The 18,545-nt window shown below is 36.0% G+C and overlaps 2 protein-coding genes and 1 long non-coding RNA gene across 3 annotated transcripts; 1 reads left to right on the top strand and 2 right to left on the bottom strand.

Moving 5' to 3' along the window:
* Positions 1-503: 503 nt before the first annotated feature.
* Positions 504-3,597, bottom strand: hoxb8b (homeobox B8b). Its single transcript, XM_056469550.1, has 2 exons — positions 2,805-3,597; positions 504-1,503 (listed from the first exon to the last, which is right to left on the bottom strand). Exons 1-2 carry the CDS (start codon positions 3,226-3,228, stop codon positions 1,184-1,186), a joined length of 744 nt encoding a protein of 247 aa, XP_056325525.1. The 5' UTR covers positions 3,229-3,597; the 3' UTR covers positions 504-1,183.
* On the top strand, positions 1,136-10,516 carry LOC130238510 (uncharacterized). Its single transcript, XR_008838636.1, has 4 exons — positions 1,136-1,420; positions 6,226-6,495; positions 6,638-6,854; positions 10,427-10,516. It is a non-coding gene; the product is annotated as an uncharacterized LOC130238510 (long non-coding RNA).
* On the bottom strand, positions 6,222-18,112 carry ttll6 (tubulin tyrosine ligase-like family, member 6). Its single transcript, XM_056469549.1, has 13 exons — positions 18,022-18,112; positions 17,781-17,899; positions 17,564-17,694; positions 17,327-17,483; positions 16,810-16,953; positions 15,094-15,179; positions 14,591-14,816; positions 14,305-14,483; positions 11,028-11,216; positions 10,739-10,883; positions 10,408-10,647; positions 6,556-6,835; positions 6,222-6,466 (listed from the first exon to the last, which is right to left on the bottom strand). Exons 2-13 carry the CDS (start codon positions 17,799-17,801, stop codon positions 6,222-6,224), a joined length of 2,043 nt encoding a protein of 680 aa, XP_056325524.1. The 5' UTR covers positions 17,802-17,899; positions 18,022-18,112.
* Between the last annotated feature and the right edge of the window lie 433 nt (positions 18,113-18,545).

Here is an 18,545-nt window from a genome sequence, read left to right as displayed (position 1 = left end):
GGTTTTTCCTCAACACTTTGTTGGAAATATACGTGAGTAGTAACGTTAAAATAATATAAATTTAATAATAATTGTTAATAATAATAATTAATAATAATGTTCCGTTCATTGAGTTTGTAACGTATTTAAGCATAACTATAAATTATAAGATCTCCAGGTCCTTTTTTTTTACCAGACAAAAACACAGACGACCCATGCTTGCCTTAAAGCATCTCACATAGAAAATAGATGGCAAATTTTATAATATTTATATATGCTTTAAAACTGTATCTATTTCAAAGGGATTATTTTAAAATGCACTTATATAATTTATTTATAAATTATTAATGTAATCTGTTTCATGGTTCATTTTACAACTTTAATAATTTTATTTGAAGAAGTAAGTTAATTATTTGCAATTTTACTTTCTTTTAATGGCTGTAAACAATTACAAAAAACACAACAAACTTTCATGAGTTAATCAAAGGGACAGTGGAAAAAAAGAACAAATGCGACAAAGGAAATGTTTTCTTGAATTTTATTGTGGCTTCTTTCAGGAACCACTTCCAGTTGAAGACAATAGAAAATACAATAGACCAGTGCTTCCACGGAACTGCAATATCAAATATTTACACAGCATTTTTTAGAATAACATTGTGCGTTTGAACCATCCACTTTCAGGAAAGCATAACGCATGGATACACTGACAAAATGATTGGCGCAATGACCCACATGTTAGGTAGTTCGGTTGAATATATGTAAACCTGAATAATCATTTCTCGAACAGTAACAAATAACAAAAGTGCATTGTCTTGCAGTAAGATATACACTCACTAATGCTGACTCCTCGTCCCATTTTAATAGGCTGAAACAGTTATTGAAGACAGAATTTCTTAGATTGTGACTTCCACTAATTCGAAGGGAACAGACGCCATGCAGACCATACACAGCCTTCGCCTCACATGCCCTCACTGCATCAGAAACCTCATGAGGACAAGCACACCAGTGAAATCTTACAAAACTGACACTCATTAAAACATAGTTAGCGGAAATAATCACTGTCTGTAAACATAAATGCCTCGTAAGTTTGCAATAAATTGAATACAAGATGCAACAGCCTTTGCGTGTCAACGACGTTTGTGAACTTCAGACTTTTATTTAATTGAAGTTGATCGATTGCAGTGATGTTTTTATGGTCAATAGACTATTTAGAATTGCTTGAAGCCTCCGAGTCCTCTTCTCCAGATGTGTGTTTTTCTGACACCTGGCTCCCCTCTTGCCTCTCTCTCTCTATTTCCTCTTGTTCTGCTTTGCTGCTGGGAAACTTGTCTTTGTTGTGTTCTTTTTTCCACTTCATACGCCTGTTCTGGAACCAGATCTTCACTTGCCTCTCAGTGAGGGCCAGTGCGTGAGACACTTCGATGCGCCGCTTGCGGGTCAGGTAAGGATTGAATAGGAACTCCTTCTCCAGCTCCAACGTCTGGTAGCGGCTGTAGGTCTGCCTGCCCCTTCTCCGACCGGTAGCTAAGGGGGGAAGAGAAGCGTCATTAATACTGGTGAAAGACTTTTTGATTAAGATACTTATCGTATAGTTTTAACGCAAGAGTGGTAATTAGTAACTTTAATCCGGTGTCATTAACCGGATATTTTACCTGCACGCAAATAGTGCGTTATGCTGTAGGCCTACTTTGTTCTTATACATTCCTTAAATAAAGGTTTAAAACGGAGCTTTTATATGGGTGGCATAGAAGAACCCTTTTTTCTGGGATCAGGTCTCTTAAAAATAAAGATTCCTTATTTACACTAATGGTTCTATAGGAACCTGTAATATTCAAGGCAAGGTTATTTGCTGGAAAAAAAGCTTTATTTTAGATTATTACTTCTTTATTAGTTATTTAGTAGTTACTTTATTAGTTATTAAGATTATTCGTTCTTTACAATAAAAAAATATTTTATTTTAAGAGCTCTCCACAATAATCTTTTTTAGTGTGAAGACCATTGGCATTTTGAAGAATATTTTGTGCCAAAGGAAATATTTCATTAATAAGTTAAGTAGTTATTTTTGGAGCCCTCGATGCCAATGAGAAACTTTCTCATTAAGGATTGGGTTCTCAAAAACGATTTTCTTCGTTTGACGAACACTTTGATAATCTAAAGATTATTTTGAGCAATTAAAATATTCAGTGTGCTAGTTGGAACAATCAATGGCACTACAGGATCTTTATCATTAATAGTAATAACTATAATTGTTTATAATGCAAAGATTTTGTGCTTGACACTGTAAAAATGTTGGGTTCCACGCAGTCGGTTTGTGTTGGGACAGTATGAAGGAATTAAGTCAACATATTAATTTTTATTAATTTAAGTTGACTGAACATAAAGCAATTAGGTTGCCAAAAAAAGAATTGTGTTGTTTTAGCTAATTTTAAATAAATAGTTTGAACAAACAGCAAACATCATTATTTTAGTGTATGATTGTTTTTTGGAACATTAATACTATTAATGTCAATCAAATTAAGAGTGAATGGTTATAATGAAGTCTGTGTATTTTAATAAAAAAATACATGTTGTAAAATAAGGTGGGTAGGCCTATATATCTATCTGTTAATAATGTAACGAAGTGTCAAAAATCCTGACAGTTTCTATTCACTGCCATAACACAATGTGTACACACGTAATCCGGATATTCTTAAGAGGTGTTAATTCCTTAGTAATCTATAGGTGCCATAAAGCGTTTAATTGGGGGTCATAAGAAGGCCTAGCATTGTCTGCAGTGTTTTATATGGGACTATAACAGACTAGGTGTTTCTCTTCACTCATCTCACCTTGTGGTCTCATCCATGGGAAGAGCTGCGCTGTGCACGGTTCTGGACTGTCCAGATCATCCCTGATACCGCTGACCTTTAAGTTACAATCCCCAAACTGCGTAAAATCCGAATCTGGCGCGCCGAAGAACGACTGTTTCTGTAAACCGTCCTGGCCCAAGATGTTTCCCGTGGCATCTCCAGGGTACGCGACTGCGCACGGGCTCTGCTGGTAAGACGCGTGGGAGAATGATGATGTACCGTGGTGGTAGAAATCCGGGAACTGAGCCGCGTGCTGAAACGCAGATCCTGTATTGTGACCGTACAGCACAGATGGTCTGCCTCCAAGATCCGGCGCGTAGCCTGAGCAGTCATAGTAGTTGGAGCGCAGAGAATCGCCTCCTTTAAATTTAGTGAAGAGGGAATTGACGAAGTAGGAACTCATTGCTTGAAAGATCAACTCCCGGTGAAACTTTGGCAACCAGTATTGAGATAAAGAAATCTCTAGATAAATTATGTTGTTTGAGCTAATTCAGGTCTGCTATTGCAATAAAAACGAATTCATCCAGGTGGAAATTATATGCGTAAAATGTCGTAAATATTCATGCAAACAAATGTATCCGTAGCTGCACCCACATGACTCCTTAGTGACGGTCCCCGAGCAATAAATAGTTTTCCTTTTTTACTCATTTCATATGGGCGTCAGTTATTGATTCCTTGTATCATTGGATGCGCGCACAATCTCCAAACAGACAAAGCGCGATCTTGTGATAGGAAGAGCAGGAGAGACTGAAAAGAAGAGATGAAAAAGGGGAGAGAGGGAGTTCTCGGAGGTAGAGGGGGAGGCGGAGTACAAGCCTTATTGGTAAACCATTTCAGTGCCAACCCGAGAGCACAAGCACAAAACCAAATGCTTCCAGTGGGATAACAAAAATTCTGATCCATCACATTATGAAGGTTATACCTTATATCTGTTATCATGTTCATATATATGACTATATGATTTGGATATTTGTGTGGCAATTCATCTACTGTAATATAGACTGCTGCAATTAGTGTAGCTACATCGTGTATGACATGTAATCAAGTACAGTAAGAGTGAGTGAATTGACGGTAAAAAGGTTTAAATCAGTCAACTCAAGAAACCTGAGACCACCCGTTAAGTCTGTTTACAGTAGAATATTGCCACACAACTCTCACATCAGAGAAGGGATCCGTTTTAATATTTTACATTTTATGTTTCAATTCACCCAATTTCCAGTCAGAAGGTAAATGTTTATTATTAGTCACTTGGTTTATTTATGTTTTGTATATATTGTATTAGTTTTTTAAAAATAAGTAAGTGTAAATGGTTAGGCTGGAAGAGGCGCGTTATTCTGCCTGCTTTTAGAGTAATACCGCCATCGTGTGGTGGACATTGTACGTTCATTTAGACACATTTGAGCATTTAAAGGACGAGCAAAATTCAGCTCATCTATACTGTGTGATAATGCAATAATATTAATGGGTGTGAACAAGAGCATTCGATAAACAAAGATACCAGCATTTTTTGTTTGCTTATTAAAAATCGAAAATGTTTTAAAAATGTTTGCACCGTAAAAGGGGAACGAAAGGCAAGTGTGATTGTCTGAACAAAATAAGAAAGCAAACAACACGGGGCTGAACAGCTGCGAGATATTTTCAAAGCACAGTTGCTTTCATTTTCCGCTGTAACTTTACGAGCGGAGAAACAACAATTCGATTTTATGCCTTCATTTTATGCACTATTACATCAAGCCACGCGAAATTAAGCGTATGCATAATCTGTCTCGCCAACACAACCCCTGCATTTCTCTTTAACATGAACACGTTTTATTTTTATTGGTTTTATTATTGTTAAAAAACTAAATTTATCTTCTCATAATAGTAAGCATTAAATATATTAATATTATTTATCCTAATAATAAAAAATTAACGAATCTAAAATGTGGACTTTACTAGAACTATGTTAAGCTGCTTTCACTTTTTAGTAATTTACTTTTACGTTTCTCTTTTGGCATTATCAGAAAGCACCGTGAAAATTTTTAAGTGAAGCCACATGCATTTAAAAAGGAATACATTTTTCATATGTGAAATAATTCTAATGGCTACCAATACCCCAAACAGGATAAACTAAAAATTATATAATTGTATAATAATTATAATTTCCAGAAATAATCCAACAATAAGGTTAAGAAAGAAGACGGACATAATGAGCAGCGGGGCGAGGCAAGCCCTTGGATGCGATGTTCTTGTGATTTCGGCAAACAGTGTCCTTTTGCGTGCGAAAATGCATTTATATTTATTATACTGATATAGTTGAAGTTTGTCTGATTATAACTAACGAAACATTTTCCGTAAATGATTCATTAGATTAGACCATCTGAATGGGTGTTGTAACGCTTATTTTACTACAGCTGATGAAACACCCAAACCACCGTTGACTCGTCCTCGTCAGTCCGTAATTGCTCTCGTTATATGTAATTTATTTATTTAATTTGCTTATTTTTATCATTTATGACTGCATAAATTCAACATAACTTACAGCATCATTTTCTAATTCAATGTTTCTTAAATTTTACTATGACATAAAACGTTTGATAAAAATATTTTAGTAATACGTGCACTGGAGATTACAATTTATATGCTCCTAAAACTCCTCATCAGCTAATATAATTTGTAATTATTTAGTTTGTACAATCGAAATGCTGGGCTGGGTTGTCCTTATCTGACATAAGGATGGACGAATCAAACCATTGGGTTAAATTTGTAATTTAAAAAGAAATGAACGCATAATTTTGTCCATATTTGACCATATTTTGATTTAAACAACCCAGCATTTAAAAAAATGTGCATACTCTGTTTTATATAAATTCCTGTGTTTCGAAGAATTATGGGGCAATATTGGACCCTGTTTATTTTCATGTTCTAAAAAGTCATATTGGGTGGACAAGACCCGTAAACCACTGATGAATTGAAATATTTGACCTCTTCTTTTAGATCAGCATTCTAACAAACAAAAAACGTTCATTAAAATGTTTATTTATACTAATTGGCTCAGTGTGACATGAAATAGCTTACAAGACTGTGTTAAACAAAGGATATTCACATTCAATTAATTTAAATCATGAACTTATGGCTTGTTTCAATCCAATAATATCTACAATTAAAGGCTGAAGGAGGCACCAGCCCTCTGCATTCTCCAAAATAGGCTAAAAGATTAACTGCAATTGTAACAAATTACAGCAAAAAAATAGCAAAATGGCATTCTAAATAAAATAAGTGAAGACAAAAATGTGACATTTCCAGTCTGGAAGACAGGTAGTGAATGCGCACCTTCTCACCTTCAACTCTTCACTCATTACAAAACACCTTCCCTGAGTCTTTATTCTCTTACTGAATGACTTGTGTCATCCCCGGTCAGTGGCTGTGCTCATGTGGAAGTACCCTGCGAGGAGCTTTTCGGAGGTCGTGCGAGAGGTGTGGTCTCGGGACAAGAGGAGCCGGGGTGGAGATGATGTAGAGAGAGTTGGGGTCATGAAAAATGGTGGGACGATGTAGTCGTCCTGGACCAAGAGGAGGCACAGCCAACATTGTGGCTCTTGCTCTCGACTCGGCCAGAGAGGAGCTCAGACTGCCTTGACGCCAAATGAAAGACCCATTGACTGTAAAGCAGAGAGAGTGAGAGTAAAGTGTGAGTTTACTCTGAATATTTTACAATAGCATAAGTAAAAGAAAAGTCAATGATAATCACTTGTTAAAGGTATCTGTTGTACACTAGTGGCCTTCATTAGATTAGCCTGCTGCTCTGCATTTGACACTACCATCTCTTCTAGACCGAAGTGTTTGAGAGCTGCTGCTTGGGTCTGGACAGGCTGGAGGAGACCGTGTTCTAGAGAGGGCCAGGGTTTTCGGTTTTGCAGTGATTGGGAATGAACATTCGGGAGACTGGGCCTGTTTCTGGCAAGAATTTGATGTTGCATTGTAGAGTAGATGGTCTTCTGCCTCCACGATATCTCTGCAAGCGTGTCCAACTGGAAAGAGAGTGTAAAAGTAAGAATTTACTAATAAAATCTTAAACATTAGTATGAAATGACTTAAACTCGACAATATACTTAGAATGAAATGTGGAGGAAAGCAAAAAAAATTCATTCATTCATTTTCCTTTGGCCTAGTCCCTTTATTTATCAGAGGTGTCCACAGCGGAATGAACCACCAACATATCCAGCATATGTTTTTTTACACAGCGGATGCCCTTCCAGCTGCAACCCAGTCTTGGGAAACACCCATACACTCTCACATTCACCCTCATACACTATGCCCAATTTAGCTTATTCAATTCATCTGTTGCACATGTCTTTGGACTTTGGGGTAAACCAAGAGGAAACCCACGCCAACATGGGGAGAAAATGCAAACTCTACACAGAAATGCCAACTGACCCAGCCGGGGCTCGAACCAGCAACCTTCTTGCTGTGAGGCGACCGTGTTAGCCACTGCGCTGCCGGCACAAAGTATTACTAAAATGAAAATAATTAAAATGCACAAATATATATATGGAAAACTTAATGAAAATACTAAACTAAAACAAGCTCAAGTGCTAAAAGAAATATATATCAAAGCTAAATATAAATATTTGAAAATAAAATTTTAAATAAAAAAGTTATAAAAATATAAATGAGTAAAACCTAAACTAAAATAAAATGAAACGGAAAATAAAGTTATTTATTGCCTTTTCAACTAAATATAATAAATGTTTAAGCTGAAGCATTAAAACTATTAAGACTGAAATAAATACAAAGCTAAATACAAATATCAGAAAAAAAGACTCATAAAATCTAAAAAAAAGCCTATTATTAGCAAATTACTAAAAAATGAAATAATAAATCAGTTATTATAAATCTGAAAACTGATATATAATTTAAAATAAAAAATACATGGAAAATAAAATGAGAAATATTTCTTTGGGATGCAACAAATAAATTTGATAAGCTACATTTTTTAGAATAAATATATTAATTATAAACGTATAATAATCTTTTTAAATAAAAATATATTAAAGTTGTTAAGAAAGCTAAGCTAAGCTAAGAAAGCTAAGAAATTTAACAAAACTAATCAAATTTACATTGAAATGAAAAACTACAGGGGTCACACGGTGGCTTAGTGGTTGGCACTGTCGCCCCACAGCAAGAAGATTGCTGGTTCGAGTGCCAGCTGGGTCAGTTGGCATTTCTATGTGGAGTTTGCAAGTTCTCCCCGTGGTGATGTGGGTTTCCTCTGGCTGCTCCAGTTTCCCCCACATGTCCAAAGATATGTGATATAGGTGAATTGAATGAGCTTAATTGGTATGGAGCTAATAATATGCCAAAACAATCTGAATTTGAAATGTGTTAATTTGACTTATTGACAACTGTAATTTATTAAATCAGGATGTTTCTGAAAAACTTTGTTGTTTATTTAAATATCTTAATTTGAATGTGAATTTCTTAATTTGAATTTTATAACTTGAATATTGAACATCTGAAATTTAAGACAACTGAATTTTTCAAGGCTGAATTTTTTATGGACGCATTTTCAAACTTCAGATTTTTTGTGTTCTGAATTCAGACTGCAGATATTGAGTTTGTAAAAATAAAGTTTCAAATTTTCAAGATGAAAAAATTCAGAACATCAAATTCAATATCCTAAAATTCAACACCAGAAATTCAGATCTGAAATTCAGACTCAGCAGAAAGTAGGTCAGGGGTGATCAACAGGGAAGAGTAGTCGATCACCGAAAAGTCAAAACTAAGAATCACTTACCTCTGCTTGATTCATGGTTATGAACTAATTACGAGGGTGAGGGGTTGGAAATAGGTAAAATAAACTTTTTTTTTTATCTACATATAGCCAAATGTAAAATTAAACTCATATGTATTTTAGCTTTAAGTATAAGAAAGGCTGCTCTCTATTTCAGGTCACATAAAACAAACATGTTGAAAACTCATCAAATGGCCTTTCCTGTACACTGTTCACACCAGTATAGACTTTAACACCCCTCTTATGTTGTTACCATTTGAAACAAAGTTTTAAGCACTTAACGAACGAGGTTAACAAGAAATCTCTGATGAATTTGTTCATAGTGAGTCACCTAATTAATTTTTAAATGAGCCGATTCAAACAAATCTGAATGAACAATTCAGTGACAAAGATAGAGATTTGGCGACAACCATTGGACATTTTGGTTTCAATGTGTATTAGCCAAAAATAATGTCATATTTTTTAAATATATGGAAAAATCAGATCATTCAAATAAAAATAATAGTAAAGTTAAACATGACATCAAACATATCATTATAGTTTCCCTATACTATATTACATGCTATGCTGTACTATAGAACTATTGTAACAAATAGCATGTTCATCTTGTGATGAAGAAGTGTGTGCATGCAAATATGTCATTTACCACAGTTGTAAAATGCTGGAAAAATTTGAAAATGCACCTGGAAAGAGCTTGAAAAGTCTTTAAATGTGACTTTGGTAAAGGTGTAAGAGGCCTGTGTCTGCTGAAATAACCCATCAGAGGTTACAGTATAGGTCCGAATCAGCTCTTTATCCCTCAAAACACCAAAAACATAAATAAAGTTGATTAACCAGTGAGATGTAATTGAATTAAATATTCGAATTTGGTTCACTGAAGCATGTATATATTTATTACACAAACTACTGAAAATAGCTGACCCCCGATAGTCAGTTGGCAGACAAATTGTGTCCTCATGAGCCTCACATACACCAGTAAACTCACAGCTCAGTGATTGCCCAAAATGCTTAGTTTTGACTTTTCGGTGATCGTCTACTCTTCCCTGTTGATCACCCCTGACCTACTTTCTACTGAGTCTGAATTTCTGGTTTTGAATTTTAGGATATTGAATTTGATGTTCTGATTTTCTTCATCTTGAAAATTTAAAAACTGCATATTTACAAACCCAATATCTGCAGTCTGAATTCAGAACACAAAAAATCTGAAGTTTCAAAATACGTCTATAAAAAATTCAGCCTTGAAAAAATCAGTTGTCGTACTTTTCCTATGTTCAATATTCAAGTTATGAAATTCAAATTCAAACCAATGTTTAATGGCATATAAAAATTCAGATTTAATAAATTATAATTGTCAATAATTCAAATTAACACAATTTAAATTAAGATGGTTTTGGCATATTATTAGCTCCATAAACTGGCCATAGTGTATGTGTGTAAATGAGTGTGTATGGGTGTTTCCCAGTACTGGGTTGCAGCCGGAAGGGCTTCCGCTGTGTAAAACATATGCTAGAAAAGTGGGTTCATTCTGCTGTGGCAACTCCTGATAAATAAAGGGACTAAGACCAAGGAAAATGAATGAAAAACTAAATTTAAAATGATATTAAAATGCATCAAACTATTATACACATTTAATTTCAAAACTGCTTTAGACCCAAATTACATTCATTCAACAAAAGCAGAGATTTTTCAAAATATGATATGTTTTTGGTCACAGTTAAAAAAACCCTTAAACTCTGACACAATATTATATAAATGCTTTTGTATTTTGCCTGAATCATCCATGTAATTATTGCTTTTTCTCTTCCATACCTTGTGGTCGTGTCTGCAGTGTGGAGGAAAGCTGGCTTGTTCATGCGAGTGGTTGATACACTGAGTAAGATGATTGGCACTTTGAAGAAGCTGGCGGACCTGATTCACCACACCCATATTCAACAGGAGAGTCTCTCGCTGCTGAAGCTCTCGGACTCTCTCGGCCTCCTCTTTCTCAATCCGCTCAAGAGAAACAGGTGTCTCTTCCCTCACGCTGGACTGCTCTAGCATTGCTGGTAACTAAAGAAAAGTCCATATGGAATTCATCAGCCTATCAAATACAGGCAACAGAGTCCCTCTAGTGGCAAGTCAAAGCAACTGAATGACTTACTGAGTTTGAGGTTTTATGTGGGGGTTGAATTTTTCTTGGTTTTACTTTTTCTCCTGCAGATTCACCTTGAAGATCCTGTTTGCGTGATCCTTTCTTTTCTCTCTCTTTCTGCTCTTGCTTCAGACGCAACTCTTGCAGCTGCTGCCTACAGATAGATACGAAATGAAATGGGTCAAATATGGATGAACCCAATTGTTGGGATAAAATTGATACTGGAAATTTTGAGTTTCTCCACATTTGACCTAAAATTGAGTTAAAACAATCCAGCAAATCAGCAGTATTTGCACACCTGGCACACTCCTCTCTGGCTTTGGAAGCTGCAGTTTCCTGGAAAAGAGAGCTGCTGTGTTGGAAATACTTTTCATATTTCTCTCCTCCGTCACGAGGGAAAATTCGCCGGAAACCACCCATGTGTTTTGCTTCATATTTCTGCATCTGCTCCATACTTGCAGCTTGAGACTGACGAAGCTCCTCGTTCCTTTAGAGAAATAAGGCATGCATGCATGGTTCAAGGTTAAAGGGTTTCATCAACGCATTTAGGCAGCACTTAAAAGATTAAAAAAACAGTCAGAAGTGTGAATTAAGAACTGAACTGTGAGTTAACAATTTCGAATGTGAGATTTTAAATAAAGCTGCAAGACTCAAAATTGTGCAATATTAATATTAAAGTCTGAAAAAACAGACTTTTTTGTGTTGACAATAAGCCTTTATTAACTAGATCTGTAAAAGGCGACTTCCTCATCATGTCTTTTGGGCTCTTAAATTCATTACTTTAAATGTAGAAACTACAAAACCGTTGGGGTTGCTGCTCATTAAGGTCATTTTCAACAACAAATGGTTGTTAACCAAACATTCTCCCTAAAAATAGATTGTTCAATTTGATTTAATGACCAATAAAAACACTGTAAACCTCATACATAAAAAAATATATTTCACTTCATTAAATTCATTTATTTTCCTTCGGCTTAGTCTCTGATTTATCATAGGTCACCACAGCAGAATGAACCACCAACTATTCCGACATATGTTTTACGCATTGGATGCCCTTGCAGTCGCAACCCAGTACTGGGAAACACTCATACACTCGTGCATTCACACGTGCACTCATACACTACGGTCAATTTTTTTTCACCGAATTCACATATAGCACATGCCTTTGGACTGTGGGGGAAACAGGAGCACTTGGAGGAAACCCATGTGAACACGGGGAGAACATGCAAACTCCACACAGAAATGACTTCTCGTCCAGTAGGGACTCAAACTAGCAACCTTCTTGCTGTGAGGCGTCAGTGCTAACCACTGAGCCACCGTGCCTTCCACTTAGATAATTTACAAATTAAAAAAGAAATGAAATAAGTACATAATAAAGTCAAAATTTTGAGAAGTGAAATATTTAATTTCGAATAATGTCTCATATGTATGACCAAAAAATAAATAAAGAGTAGCCTATTTCAAACTGTTCTTGCTGTTTTTGTCTAAATCATTCATTGAGACTTTTCAGTTTCACTTTGATTAGTTTAGTTAAGTCATTTGATCACAATGAGCAAGGACTGGATTTCCAAACTTGATATTCTCAGCACTGAAATCAGCACACACGTCAGATGGGCATTTCAGACATTGTGAACATGCAGAAAAATGCTTGAATAATATTAATAATCATTATGGACATTTTCCAAGGTGAAATGCATATTGGGTTCTTTCACAAGCTTGAGTAGTGTAGTTTAAATGTAAAAAGGCACGATTTCATTCTATTTTCATTTGTAAACAATCTTGTTTATAGCAATTAAGTCTTTTAACACAAAATAATCTATAGCGTGTGTATGCACTATTTTAATTATGCAGTAAGGGGCCCCGCTTCACTTATGATGCAGTTAGTATTCTACACTACACCAATGAGCTCATATTTTATAGCATACTTTATCATCTACTATACTCTGCAGTAATCTTTAAAAATCAGCAAACGGACCCCAAAATCTTATTATCTTATAATTCAGAAACTTAGTTTGAGATATCAGGGAATTATTCATTGCTGATCGGCAGGGTCATAATATCAATGTTCTGCAATATGCCTCAGTGAATCAAAGTTCTATATTTAATTTAATTGAATCAAATTTATTTACTAATTTATGACTAATTTATTTATCAATAAAAAGCACTTTTTTTTTAAAGGCAATGCTGTGGCGCAATAGGTAGTGCTGTCGCCTCACAGCAAGAAGGTTGCTGGTTCGAGCCTCGGCTGGGTCAGTTGGCATTTCTGTGTGGAGTTTGCATGTTCTCCCTGTGTTCGCGTGGGTTTCCTCCGGGTGCTCACCCACAGTCCAAGACATGAGTTACAGGTAAATTGGGTAGGCTAAATTGTGTGTATGGATGTTTCCCAGAGATGGGTTGTAGCTGGAAGGGCATCCGCTGCATAAAACATGTGCTGGATAAGTTGGCGGTTCATTCTACTGTGGTGACCCCGGATTAATAAAGGGACTACGCCGAAAATGAATGAATGACTTTTTTTGAGGGATATTGAGTGGTTCTCAATGATATTTGTAATATTAATTAAATGGTGACAGGTATGCCTTCCTGCACCTATTAATGGGCATGACCATGAAAGACTGCACAGATTCTTTATTTTACTGTTTAATTTCCATGTACCAGCAAGTGTGTATTAAATTACAAACCATGCATTTAGTTTTATAGACACCTACAGTACAAACCCCTATTTTACAATAACACTTACCCTGCCTAGATTTGCTGGCTAAAGTCATATTTTTGGTGCAAACATGCATTCACAATGGTATGAACCATAATAGGGGTGGTCAAATATATATTTACATTATCTATTATTTTAATTAGTGATAATATTTTAGATAGAGATCATAGCAAACCATTTCATAAGGCAGACTCCCCCCAATACATCTTGTTTTGATGTTCTTCAGGGGGATAAAACATTAATTAGGGGGGGGTTGTCAGAGCCCCCCAACCTCCCCTGTAATTTGCATCCTGGTTAGCACTGTCACCTCACAGCAAGAAAGTCACTGCACAGAGTCCCGGCAGAACCAATTGGCATTTTTGTGTGGAGTTTACATGTTCTCCCCATGTTGGCATGGGTTTCCTCTGGGTCTGAGTCCAAAGACATGTGCTACAGTTGAATTGAATAAACTAAATTGTCCGTAGTGTATGAGTGTGTGTAAATTAGTGTGCATGCTGTTTCACAGTGCTGGGTTGCGGCTGGAAGAACATCCACTGCGTAAAAACATATGCTGGAATGATTGGCAGTTCATTCTGCTGTGGCGACCTATGAAATAGAAACTAAGGGATATAATAGAATATAATATATAATATAATAGAACTAAGGGTGTTTGGGATATAAACTTGCAAATTTGAGAGCAGAAAAACTAAATTATGATTATTTTTTCAGTATTTCAAGTTTTCTTAATGTTTTATGTACAACCTGGGGTTTGCAAACCAGCAGCTGAGCTTTCAAGTGCTTTAGAAAGGAGAAAGTGGTGCAGTCTCCACTTTTAGACATGACATATGAACAGCCACTTGAAGTGCAGCTGTGGTCTCTGTGGTACCTGGCCTCTCTCGAGCGGTTCTGCTGGAGTCTCTCTTTTACTCTGCGCTTCTCCTCCTCTGTGATCTTCCTGCGGTCACAGGCCCCTAGGTTAATCAGCACCAAAGTGTCATACAGCAGGCTGTCCTTCACCTCCCGGTCTAAACGGGAGTCTGTGGTGAAGCTTGGGGAATGGTTGACCTAAACACAACAAAGTTTGCTAGCTTTTGCTACATCACATGTCATTAACTGCTTCATAGGGCGAGCTGAGCCACAAATACAAAATAAGCCTCAAAAGGAGCTCAAACCTCAAGAAGCCAAGGTTTCAGTCGACGATCTAGTAAGACATCAAATCCCAGGATCTCAAAGCAAGCGCTGCCAGACGCGTGATTGGGAAAGCAGGTTTGGTAGTTGTGTTTGAGAATGGGGTGTGCTGATATCAGTGTTTTAATGATGACATCCTCAATATCCGTCCACAACTTCTCAGTGTCATAACTCATGTCTTCCATGTGCTTCTTGAAGCTAGAGAGTTTCCTATAAGGACACAAATAAAGAGCAATCATCTCCTATACTGTTTTAATGAAAAACATCATCTTTAAGAACATACTGTAGATCAGTGTTTCCCTCTGGAGGACCACCAACACTGCATGTTCTGGACGTCTCCTTTGTCTGTCACACCCATTACAGGTCTTTCAGTCTCTGCTAATGAGATGATGATCTGAATCAGGTGTGTTTGGTTAAGAAGACATGGGAAATGTGCAGAGCTGGTGATCCTCCAGGAACGTGGTTGAGAAACACTGCTGTAGATTACCGTTTGCTGCCAGTATCTTCATCGCGTACAAAGTTCTCACTATGCTTGTTGATGGCATAGTTAGTTAAGTGCATGCAAACATCCTCCTGTAGATTTTAAAGAGAAAGATTGAATTATCAACCTATTTACAGTCAGTGTTACCAGATTTTTACTTACTTCTATTATGAACCATTATAGCATTAAGCAATTATAATTACTAATGATTCAACTATTTGATTCGATTTTTGGCTGCTATACAGACACCGTTTTAAAAACTATTAGCCAACAGCATGACCAGTTTTTGTCACTTGCTTAACAAAGTGCTTTCACACACTCTCTGCCTATCTGGGATTTTGATAACATTGTGGGTTTCACTACCGTTACTGCAGCAGCTGTATTGCTATGCAGTGAGTGACCAGAGTAATGCATGCTGGCTTGTCTCATTGTAGAACTTAGAAAATGTAGTTTTTAGATGGATTTGCATGAGCTTGGGAAACAGTTTAGTTTACATTATCCAGAACAGATTTCAACAAATCTAATACGATAGTGTTAAAGCCACTTTATTTTTTGTCACAGAAATACATCACTATTGTTGAGCTATACTTGTTAGAACATTCCTGAATCAAATCATTTCAATTGAACAAAGAGTCGATCTGTCAACATTATTATTATTATTATTAATTGTATTTTGTGCAGATTTTAGTTTGACTGGGCAAGTGTCTAATTATTTAATCAGTGGAACAACATTACAATATTCTTTAACCCTTATGTGCTGTTGGGGGTGTTTTCATCCACTCTGGGGTGATTTGAGTCTTAATTTGGTCATAACCTTATCTGTGTTTCAGCTAGTGGACTGCTTTTTAGTGACAAATCTTATTTTGACACATATTTTAAGAAAATGCTTTGAAATGTAAATAAAACCCCCAACGATACACTCTGGGGAAATTTAATATCCTTTTGCTATGTTAGGGATGAAAACATCCACTGAATTAAAGTGCTGTAAAAATGCATCAGATTAATTTTTTTTTCTTTTTTTTTCATAAATCCGTTAATCAATCTCAGTCCTAATTAAAAAAAACTAAATTGTTTGGAAAATTACAGGATTTTACCTCTTTAATTGTCAAATTTATAAATGAGGTCACTGATTTGGTGAAAAAAACAAACACAAAATTACTTATTTTTAATATAAAAAGTAATTGTGGACTGATTTTTTACCTTTTTATCATGTAAAAGATTAGTAACAACATCGCCTTTGATGCATTGTTAGTTTTTGTGCTGCATAAGATTTTCATTTTCTCTCTCCATAATTTACTGTTTGTGGCTGTTTTTGCCCCACTGACTTCCATTTTAAACACATTTTTGATTGCAAAACCATGACACCATATAACCATGCATTTTTGATTGTTGTTTGTTGAAAAAAATTATTTATCTAATGCATTTTTACAGCAGTTGAATTAGGTAGATGTTTTCATCCCTGACATAACAAAAGGGTAGTAAATTTGAACAGTGCACAAAGCTTAATAGACATTATATACAACTTAATGCCTTCACACATTCCAGCAATAAACTAGTGTTTTTATATGGGCCTTTTTAATGCTATAACTGATTTAAAAATTGCGATTTTAAATGTTCAAAAAATCAGCCAATAAATAATAAAACCTACTTCACTGGTGCATTTCAAATGATTAATACTAAAACTTATTAATTTGTTGCAATTTTGAATATTCAGTCTCTTACCAAGTTGTTGACAGTGGGCTCAGTATAATGTGTGGTGCAGAAACGGACGAGTCCCTCATCATACATGAAGACACGGAAGGGGTCACAGCTGGTCACCAGCACATAAATGCGCAGGTCAAACTTGAACCCATCAATGATGAATGGCTGTAGAAACAAAACAAATAAAAATGTACATGTATGTTTACCTGTTTTATTATGTTGACCTTTTTTCCAATCTAACTGCATATAGACCATTTTGAGAGATGTAAACGATAACAATGGTCCTAATATATTTCCTATTATACATTGTTAATTTCCATAACTTTCGGGAAACCAAAAAGTTTTAAATATTGATACATGTTATAATAGCTGTTTTAACGTAAAGTTATAAGTGGATTGCCTTTTTTGCAGTTATGAAATAGTTTAACAATAAACAGGAAATGTTCATGGGCCAAGAACATCACAAGATTGAAATGGTCTATTAGAATTATGACAGTGTTTCTTTCTATTAAGCAAAGTTTAATGAACATTGTGTTACCTTGGACATGTACACCTGGCAAATCATGTGTTCTCCTGGCCGAATATCCTTGTTAGACTTGGTAAGATAAATACCACGACCTTGGCAACCTGAGTCTGGCTTGCAGATAAATGTTTTGTGCTTTTTGGCTCTGGTGTAGGCTTGGAAGTCACTATAACTAAAGGTCATTGAGAAAGAGAAAATGCTAAAGAATAAAACTTGTGAAAACAACTGTTTATTGAACCCAAATATACTCACTCCGCAGGAAGGCACCATGTGCGAGGAAAAATGTTGTACTCCTTCGGAAAGAGTTTTAGCATGCGGTTCATATTACGTGCGAGCAAGTCCTTCCTGCAGATTTCATTCATGCCGGGAAAATGGTTGATTTTCTGTGTGAGGGAAATGTAAGCATCTTGTTAAGCAAGTGGAGAATCAGGATGATGAATAAGAGTAGAGTGTTGTTGACAGTAAACACCTGGTAACGCTTCATATCCATCACTCTGTCTAATGAGACTGAGCAGTCAGTCCAGAATAGAGTCCAGTCTTCTCCCTCTGCTGCCTCTCGTATCCCATATCTGCGAGCAGCACGACGCACTAAAGAAAAAAAAAACATACCACTGCATGAATATGAATGTTTAGACACTTTTTAACATTACAGTAAATTATAAAAATAAAACAAAACTGTTTAGTGTTAAAATGACATAACAGAAACTCACCACTCTCATATTTACAGTTGGTGAGGTTTATCCACAGTCATCTGAAAAACAGGAAGAGGACAAAGGGACAGACCTGTGCATTGTTCGCTTCATTACTATAATTTTGTTAAAAGTCCCTTAAATGGTTTATACTTCTCAATAATTTTAGCTCAAATTGTTAATATGCGGTATTGCAAGAGCTATTATTACAAAAAGAAATCTGTAGTTTATTCGTACCAAATAAAACATTACTGTTACTGCAATGCATTATATACACTCACCGGCCACTTTATTAGGTACACCTTACTAGTACCGGGTTGGACTCCCTTTTTGCCTTTAGAACTGCTTCAATCCTTCATGGCATATATTTAACAAGGTACTGGAAAATTCCTCAGAGATTTTGATCCATATTGACATTATAGCATATTGCAGTTGCTGCAGATTTGTTGGCTGCACATCCATAATGCGAATCTCCCATTCCACCACATCCCAAAGGTGCTCTATTGGATTGAGATCTTGTGAATGTGGAAGCCATTTGAGTACAG

The sequence above is a fragment of the Danio aesculapii genome, chromosome 12 (genome assembly GCF_903798145.1).
Source record: "Danio aesculapii chromosome 12, fDanAes4.1, whole genome shotgun sequence".
In the NCBI taxonomy this organism is placed as follows: domain Eukaryota; kingdom Metazoa; phylum Chordata; class Actinopteri; order Cypriniformes; family Danionidae; genus Danio; species Danio aesculapii.
Note: the sequence above shows the minus strand (reverse complement) of the source record. Positions and strands in the feature narration are given on the sequence as shown.